This window comes from Sinocyclocheilus anshuiensis, unplaced genomic scaffold (assembly GCF_001515605.1).
Source record: "Sinocyclocheilus anshuiensis isolate Anshui unplaced genomic scaffold, SAMN03320099.WGS_v1.1 scaffold103, whole genome shotgun sequence".
In the NCBI taxonomy this organism is placed as follows: Eukaryota; Metazoa; Chordata; class Actinopteri; order Cypriniformes; family Cyprinidae; genus Sinocyclocheilus; species Sinocyclocheilus anshuiensis.
The window spans coordinates 33,529-42,646 of NW_015548201.1; the positions used below are offsets into that span (position 1 = coordinate 33,529).

The window sequence follows — 9,118 nt, forward strand, 5'->3', positions numbered from 1 at the left end:
TCAGCGTAGCCATACTCTGACAGGACATGTCTGTGACTGTGGAAGCGGCCCCCTTGGAGCCTAACGAGGTGCGATCTAGTGAGCCAATGTGGTTGATGTGACCCATAGAGGCACTGATTTGTCCCAAGTGAGGACGGAACGGTGGCCGATAAGGCGGCAGGCTGTTCATGGAATTGTGCCCCGAGTCAGACGTGTTCTCCTCTTCCTGGCTGAGGCCCTGGGCTGCTGCTAGCACGCCTTTGCTGACACTTGTGCCTGGCCGTGAAGGGGAGGAGGAGGAGGACGAGGAAGAGGTGGACAGCGATTTGGCCGCTGCTTTGGCATAGGACGGATGCATGCCGTTAACTAAGCCACTCTCTGACTCCTCCGACTTGGAGGGGTAGAGGTTCTGCATTGAACTGAAGTTTTTCGGGGTGACCGGTTTAAAGGCTGAAGGCCTAAAACGTGGCTGTGAAATGAAAAGGATAAGTCAATTGCAGCATGTAAATCAGGAGAATAGATCTACACTTAAATACTGGAGCCATGCCAAACAACAATTAAGTAATTTAATGTAGACCACTTTTACTTCCATATTTCTTCAGCCTCGCTGAATTTCCTGCTCAATAACATCACCTGAGGGGGACCATATTTGATTACAGAGATAAATTTAGCCAGCAGAAGCTAGTCAGTTAGTCTACATGCTGCTGGCCTGAACAGTTTATATGATTTATTTCCATTTGAGACTGGGGAGCCCACCTATCAATAAATTACACTTGCCTCAAGAAGAAATATTGCCTTTATGGAGTCCGACTGGAAACATTGTCACGATTTCTGCATTTCATCGACAGGCTTTGAAACCACAATGAGGAACCTATTCATCTTGTTTTAATCCAGTCGTTGTAAAGTGTGTTTTTAACACCTGCTCCTTCCGAGATTTGTTGAATACTTAGTGAAAGTAAATGCTGATGGGCAAAAAAGCCAGTAACTATGATAAATTCATCCTTACTTTCCTACAAAGTGGTAAACAACTACTGAACAGTGTTTATTTTTCTTACATTCCTTAATGAAATGATATTAATTTTGAAATTAATAAAAAGCTGCTTCCAGGTCATGTCCGAATTACCATATTACTATTTTTTTTTTTAAATGACAACTCTGTTGTCGCAGTCGAGCAGTTTTTATTTATTTATTTTTTACTAAAAAATGCTTAAATTCATAATAAAAAAAATAAAAATAAAATACTACTACTAAATACAATTTTATTTTACTAATTTTATATTATCTTTATTAAATGTATTGTTTAAAAAACTAAAAAAACTTATCTATCTATATGGTGTTGATGACAGCAAAATACTACATTAATTTCAGATTTTTATTTGCTGGGTTTACATAAAATTAGAAGAAATTGATGTTGATTTGCGTTTATAAGTATTCTGTAATATAAAAAAGAATAAAAGATATACAATAAAAATAGTATTTGGTAGTGGTCTTCAACTTTAAATATATGTACGTGTCAATTCACTTCCATCTGCTCCTATAAAACTTATAAAGCTGAAGTATGTAATTTCTGCACCACTAGAGTCTTTAAACACAGTAGCAAAACTAATAACTATTTTAAGCCAGGTTTCCCAAACACTCTGCGTCTGCCATTGGCCAGAGGTTCAAACCAGTAATTTTGAGCTTGACAAACATGGAAAATCGCAATTACTGTAATTCTGACATGGCATGGATGAAGCATAACTCTACGACAGTTGTGTACCTTGTCAAACTTGCCACCTATGGGAAGTGAGTTCTTTCCCAAATCAACCTCCTTTCCGTCCCTGTGGTAGACCTTAGTGCAGACGTCGTCCTCTGCTCTCCTGTGCTCTCTCTTGATAGAGGACGTCCCAGAGATGATGTGTTTGCTGCCCTTTGCTTCCTTCTTGGTTATGTTCAGATAGTTAAGCAGCTCTCTCTGGTTGAAACCCTTCTTGAGCAGGCCGTGGTTCTGCCGTCCTGTCACTTGTGGAACTGCTCTGTTGCTCTTGGTTGGTGACACGTCTGGTTTCTCGATTAGGCTGCCTACACTTCCCATGATGCAGCGGCCTGATGCCAAAGTGGACGCTGGATAACCGGCACAGATGCTTTTGCTGGGGTCCTGGTTCAAGGACAGGGCCTGGACTGTTGCCATTAGTTACAGGATCAAATGGCTCCACTGGGATCTCTAAATTGAAAGAAGAGAAATTAAAAACAATGAAAACCCCTTCAGAAGATCAAATAAGAAACCTGAATCCTTGAATCTGCAGAATATTCTGACATTTCAAGAAGCATCTTTATGTTTCCCCATCAAGAAATAAGACATTTTAAAATGAAACAATAATTGCATAGTTTCTTAATTTGATGATGTCATATTGCTGGACACTGCTGTCACTGCTTCAAATGTCAGCTACTCATAAGCACATGTTCATATATGTAGTCTAATAAAAACCATTTCATGTAAGACCACGACATTAAAATAGGTCAAAAGCTTTTGCTTTCCTTTTAGAAATGAGAACTACTGTACACACAGAAGTTCACAAGCCTGTTATATAACTGAAATGATACAAGCTGGGAATCGTCTCATGAGCCAAATACCCTGAAAATGAGGGCAGCTGCCTTTGGAACGCAAAAAAAACCACTTTTAATTTACACTGCAATACTGCTGCATTAATCAATGTCCTCTGGTAATCACTCATTTGTGTTGTGAACATTTCCTCTCCTTCAAAGTGAAGTTGATCTACTTATACACTCAGTGCTGCCCTGCTTCTGAACGGTCGGGGTTTCAGTATATCTGTTTAGTAGTGCCTCACTCTTTCTTTTTCTTTGTTTCTCTCTAACTCTGTCAATCAGTTTTCTCTTTCCAGAGCACCTCATTAAGAGCCTGTATTGATTTCACCTCCACAACCTTCTCTCTCATTGCTATAAATGTAGGCTACTGGCCTCAAACACCCGTAAAGACAAATGCATTCAAGTGTTTCTGCCTGTGTATATACTGATCTACAGGCACATCCAGTGTGAATATATACTCTCGGTCTTATATACATGTAGGACTCATTTCTGTAACTAAAGAATAACCAGATTGAAAAAGAGCCAGTGCCCTCTGAAAAAGTCATAAATAATACAATGACCTTGTTTAAACAACACTTAGGCCTAATTCTGACCTGCAGTGAAGTTGATGCAGAGAAATGGATCTGCTTAAAGGCCTAAAATATTCTAGCACTTCACCAGATCACTACTCAACACCTCTGGGTCACACTGAGAGCGTCTCTGAGTGTTTCCTTTATCCTAGTGCATCTTCACCTCTGGCATCTCACCCAAAGCAAAACAATTTACTTACTGTGACCTGAGATAAAATACAGCTTGTTAAAACCTCAACTAATTTTGTTATACCTCACTTAATTTTGTTTATACATAATATTTGTGCTTAAAACAAGAAAAAAAACTATTTGCAAATGGAGAAAGAAAAAAAAGACATATAAGATAGATATAAGATAATATACTGTATTTCAAGATATATTCTCTGAAAACAAATGGTGTTGTTTTTCCTTATAAAATTCTTGAAAAAGAATTTCACATTTGTTTTTGCAATGTATTAACAGCTTCACCAGATGTCAGCACATTATGCTTACAAACGTGCAGTTAAGCACAGCATCCCCTCCAGGCTCTTCCGTATATCAACAAAATGATCATTTACCAAATCCAGCCTTTTGCTACTGGATTGATTATGCAAATAGTTAGAGAAGAGGTAAAAAAGTGTGGCACTTAAGTTCAGGCTTTTACCCACAGAAAGATCAAAACGGCACCTCATGATTTTATGCATGAGATGTGGCTGAGCTCTCCTCAGTTTTCTGCCATCACAGCACTCGGCTAACTACAACACTTACTGCACAAGACCTGCATCTGCGCAAGCCTCGATTATAAATATGCCATGACTTGGAGTGCCACTTTAATTTATGATTGACAGGAGGTCATTTCAGGGTTGATATGCATGATGGTGCTTTGTGTCACAACATGAGTAAACACTGACTGTTATGCTTATATCCCTTATGCTTAAGTGTATAGGACTCTGTGGCCGCCACGATTATGTTCAGATAATACTTCCTCTTAAAAGTCAGATGAACCAAAGTGATGTTGACAGAAAAAACAGGAAAATGATGTCTAGCTTGATTAGACAGAATATTAAAGATACACATTTTAAAGGAATGTTTATATAAATATAAACATTTATATTTCGTAAATGCAACAATTTACTCGGCTGTCCTAGTATCCATTCATTAATTTGGGTGTTTTCTCATCTATTATTTATACATCTGATTATTTGTGATTTTTTTTTTTTGGTTAGTCAATCTATATATGTATAATGTAATTAATTAAATTACATTTTTAATTTGTTGACAGCCCTAGAAACTGTGTGAGGAATGTCTGTGGTCTGTTACAAAAAGCTTGAGTTTTTATGAAGTGAGCTGAGGAATCGGGGTAAGGGTTAGCAAAGGTAAAAAAAAAAAAACCTTTTAAAAGTGGCCACAAATCTTGAAGGACAGGAAAAATGTTGCATCCAGTCTTTTTCCTTAATCGCTTCAGACATTGAACAGCCGTAGTGAGTTAAGAGACCAGGCTTGATTTACTGCCTAGTTGGGCCCTTCACAGCCAGTGGCCCTTCCACACATTCTCATTTACATTCCCCCCATGGAAAAGCTTTAATTAGACGCCTGTCTACCTCACAGTGGCAGTTTGAAGAGCACCTGAAACTTTTTATTTCCTCCTTCTGATGCTGTTTTAAATGTCTTTATTTACATAATTTAATGATTGTGAATGTAACAAAAGACATCCATGAGTCGAAATCTGGTGTTTTCTGTGAGGAGTCAAATTTACCTGGGAGTTTGGATTAAAGTTAAAACATTTCCCAGTGAGAGGAAGTCAGAGCTTCTCAATGTAATATTAATAATGATTAGGGCTGCCCCCTAACAGTCGACTAACCGTTAGTCAACAAGAAGAGGCTTAGTCGATCAAAATGTTATTAGTCGCTTAGTCGCAGAAAAAACGAATTCCATAGGAGGTGGCGAAGTTAGTAGACTGCGACGGACAGATTATTAACAGCTGATCTATGTGGTAATTACAGTACATTGGACATCCAAACGTTCGTTTCGTTCATCGACCTCAAATGTGGCTTAGCATCTGAAACATGTAAGTAGTAGCAACATTACATGGCTGATCGCTTTAACGTTAACCTAGAAAAATGTGTGCTATTCAAGTGTTTGTGCGGAGTGTGGAAGTGGAATAGTAGAGCGCTCACTGCATGACAGCTAACTTGGAGGCACCGGTGCGATCATTTGCATTTAACTTGCTCATACAGAGTAATACATCTTTCAAATTTGTAAAAGGTTTACTTTTATTTGTGTGGACTCAAAAAAATGAACCGAAACTCTGTGCTTGCCTCACAGAGATGAAAAATATATCTATAGAAAGCGAAATGTCTCCTTTTACATGAACCAATTCAATGGAAAATTTTTTTTTTCCGATTATGTAATCTGTATGAAACGTACACGTCCACTGTGGAGATGACGAATCAGTGTTGTCGACTTCATCACTGCAGCCGAAAAGCACAGAAAACACTAGTTTATTAATGAATTATTATAATGTTAAGGCAGTCTTCTTGCTGTTTTTTTCCCTGATGCATTCATAATCATTACTTCAGCCAGTGTGCTGTGGCAAGTTTTATGCATGCTCTTGAGCGCTGATAGGCTATAGGCAATTAAAGGCTCATTATTATGAATTATATGGTTTATTGATATAAACGTGCGATTAGTCGACTAATTGCTAAAACTGAACGACTACTAGTTCACTAGAAAAATCTTTAGTAGAGGTCAGCCCTAATAATGATAAAGTAAATTCTGCAACTTTGACTAATGTAACTGCTTTTGAACCAATATACTTTCTTCTATTATTTGACGCAGATATTTACAATGGAGTATAATGCCTCAGCCTAAAAACATATACATTGGCTAAATAGCTTTTATTCAGAAGTGCACAAGTAAGGCATTTAAAGCTAAAGTATGTCTCCTTCAAATTCCAAACATACTTCAAGAATCAAGTTAAGACTTGCAGTCTCTCTCATCAAGACAGTTCCCTGTCTAACTTGATGTATCTCTAAAAATATCAGAAGTTTACTTCCTTCTTTGGCTCTTAACATTCATACTGCCTTATTCTTGCTTTGTTGCACATTTTTGTGCACAGACCAGCACAACCTTGTTCCAGCACAGACAAGCAGGTGATGTTTGGAATAGCATACTAGAATAATACTTACTATTTCTACAATATGCAGCACGGATTTTCTGCATCCATTACTTGGGTGACTACATTTGCCAGAACACTGCTGTACGGAGTGCTGTGTGTAATGTATCCCACAGTTCAGTTTGCTCAAAATATTATAAAAAAAGTGATATATTGTACTGCTGGGCAGTATACCGGTTCATACCGTATACCAGTGTTTATTTTTGTTATGATATGAATTTTTAAAATGTCGCTTAACGTTCGGAACGCGACACTGTTTGAAAGGGGTTTCTCTTTTGAAAGGCTTTTCACTGTTGCACTGTGGTGAGGGAACTAAGCATATGCTGTATGTGTTACTAAGCGTGAAAGTTCCGAAACTGAAGCTGTAGAACTAATAGAACGTGATGACACAGAAGAACTCATCCACAATATCCACATTGACCGCCACAAATATCCACTGCCCCCAGCCATCAGCTCCCGCGTCTCACACATACACACGAGCATGACTTTAGCACTAGATTTAGCAACTTTCAGACCCTTTTAGCGTCTGTTCTGTGCAGTGAGCGGCAGAGAAGCAGCGCACCGCAGCCGACTCGTCAATAAATGAGTACAAAACAGCGTTTCCTAGCACCTGTCGCTTACTGATTGTTTGGAATTATAAATATGAGCGTAGTTCGTCTGTTAATATTACATGCACTTTTTTGTTTGTTGTGTTTTTTTAGTTACTCAGACGCAGGCAGTGCGCTGCATGAGAAAAAGTAATATAGCCAAAACAACCGCATAGTCTTTAGTGTAGATGCATGTTGATTTTATCAGACAATGCCGCGATTATAAATGAGAGTGACTCCTGGTTAACATGTATTAAAAGGGGTCGTGTTTAGTCACTATGTAGTGTGGTATTTTTTGACAATATTCACTTATCATGACAGTAAAATAGGGCATTCTAAGTCAATATACTGCAGTATTTCCTCTCTCAATCAGTAGAAAATATGGTTAACACCCGGTCATGCATGGAAAAAAAAATACCGTCAACCGGTATAATTTTGAAAAATAACGTGATATAAATTTTTGGTCATACCGCCCAGCACTAATATATTGATTATAATCCTAATATTAGCCTAGTATTATTTTTAACATCAATATGAATATTTAAAAAAACAATATAGTGTATACTATGCAGTAAGTAGTATACTAGTATTCCATTCTGAACAATGAGTTTACACTTAAAAATGAATTTGGTGTCCCATTAACTGTTGAATTTAAGGGCTGATCTGCTGGAACTGTCACAGGAAATGACACATTTCAATTCACAAGGCATTTCCAGTCAGCTGTCCTTTATGTATCGTCAGTCAAAAAACAACACACAGGGCTATTTATTCACTCATAGCTTTCTGGTCATTGATTTCTGTTACATCATAGGCGCCATGTCGTGATTACTATCATTTAGCTAGAGGCCATGGACACACCTAGACATGAACCCTTCTGCATATCATTGAATTAATGAACATGACCAGCTTGCCCTGAGGGCACAAACATTACACAAACTCTGTTCCAAAGCCTAGTAAGCTGCCTCACTGCCTACTAACTACCCTCCCAACCGGAAAGTGCTTCATATACAGCAACTCATAGGGAAAAAAATGGATAAAATTTATATTTAAAGGGGTCCTATTATGCTCTTTTTCAAAGTCTTGATTTTGTTTTGGGGCTGTAACTAGAACATGCTGTCATGCTTGGTGTTTCGAAAACTCATTATTTTTCACATAATTTACATTATTAAAATACCTTTCTCCCCAGCCTGGCACAAATGGCTCAATTAGTTTGATGAAGGCCCGCCTTCCGAAAAATGAAATGTGTTGTGATTGGTTAGCTGTCCCAGTGCGTTGTGATTGGCAAACAGCTTAGACGGTGTTTCAGTACTGCCCCGCCCCTTGCCAAAGCAGCAAGTTCCGTCTGCTCCGGTATAGTTAAGGATGGAGTCAATATTGCCATATCAATCTGAGCCGAATTCAGACCCCGAGAATATTGAACAAGAGGATCGCGCAGAATCTTTGCACACACGGATATTGGGCTAAATCACGTTTAAGATACGATGTCAACAACCGCTTAAAGGGGTCATATGATGTTGCTAAAAAGAACATTATTTTGTGTTTTTAATGATATTCTAATGGGCCGATTTGTGACATCACAATACAAAACATTGCTGTAGTCCAAACGAGCCGTTCATTGTAGTTCTTGAAAAGGGATTTTTTAAAAACGGACATCCAGACTTAAAACTGTGGCATGTACAGTCAAAATACAGAAATTCACAAAAATATAATGTCCTCATGTGAGGCCGCAGGGTCTTAAGAGGTTAGAGTGGACTTTGAGATTTGTAAGTTGGAAGATCTTTTTTATGCCCAAACATACACACTACACACTCACTAAAATTCAAAAAGTGAAAAAAGCATAATAGGACCCCTTTAATATTTAAATTAACTTTTTTTCATCTAATGCTCACTTTTTAGGCTTTCTACCACTGCTATATGAATGCTACCACTGCTATATGTAATTATTAGCCACTCTCAAAGTGAATATGATATTTTACATACTGTACAATGTTGTGTTACCTAAATTCACTTGTATAATTTCAAATGATTGATTTGAAATGTTAGTGTTTAGTTTTTTTTAATTTAAACAAATCACTTAACATCAACCATTGGTTCTCCATCCAACAAAACATAAAAATAATTATAAAAGTAATATTCTGTATTGGCCAGAATTTTAATATCAGTGTCCATAGTTTGCTTATAATCAAAACTTCACTTGGCTTGTCTGCCATCCTTTTTTTTTTTTTTTTTTTCTTAAAAGGAAC

General features: G+C 37.7%; 1 protein-coding gene across 2 annotated transcripts in view; it reads right to left on the reverse strand.

Annotated features, from left to right (window-relative positions):
- LOC107653311 (NEDD4-binding protein 3 homolog) overlaps positions 1-9,118 on the reverse strand; it is a 17,724-nt gene that overhangs the window by 3,491 nt on the left and 5,115 nt on the right. Inside the window, exons 2-3 of one of the 2 annotated variants that reach the window (XM_016439988.1) lie at positions 1,739-2,182; positions 5-448 (exon numbers count right to left, since the gene is read on the reverse strand). In XM_016439988.1, the coding sequence (XP_016295474.1) occupies positions 5-448; positions 1,739-2,149 (855 nt within the window). In that variant the 5' untranslated portion in view covers positions 2,150-2,182. Of the gene's footprint in view, positions 449-1,738; positions 2,183-9,118 lie in introns of both variants that reach the window. The other variant, XM_016439987.1, reaches the window with a different exon arrangement.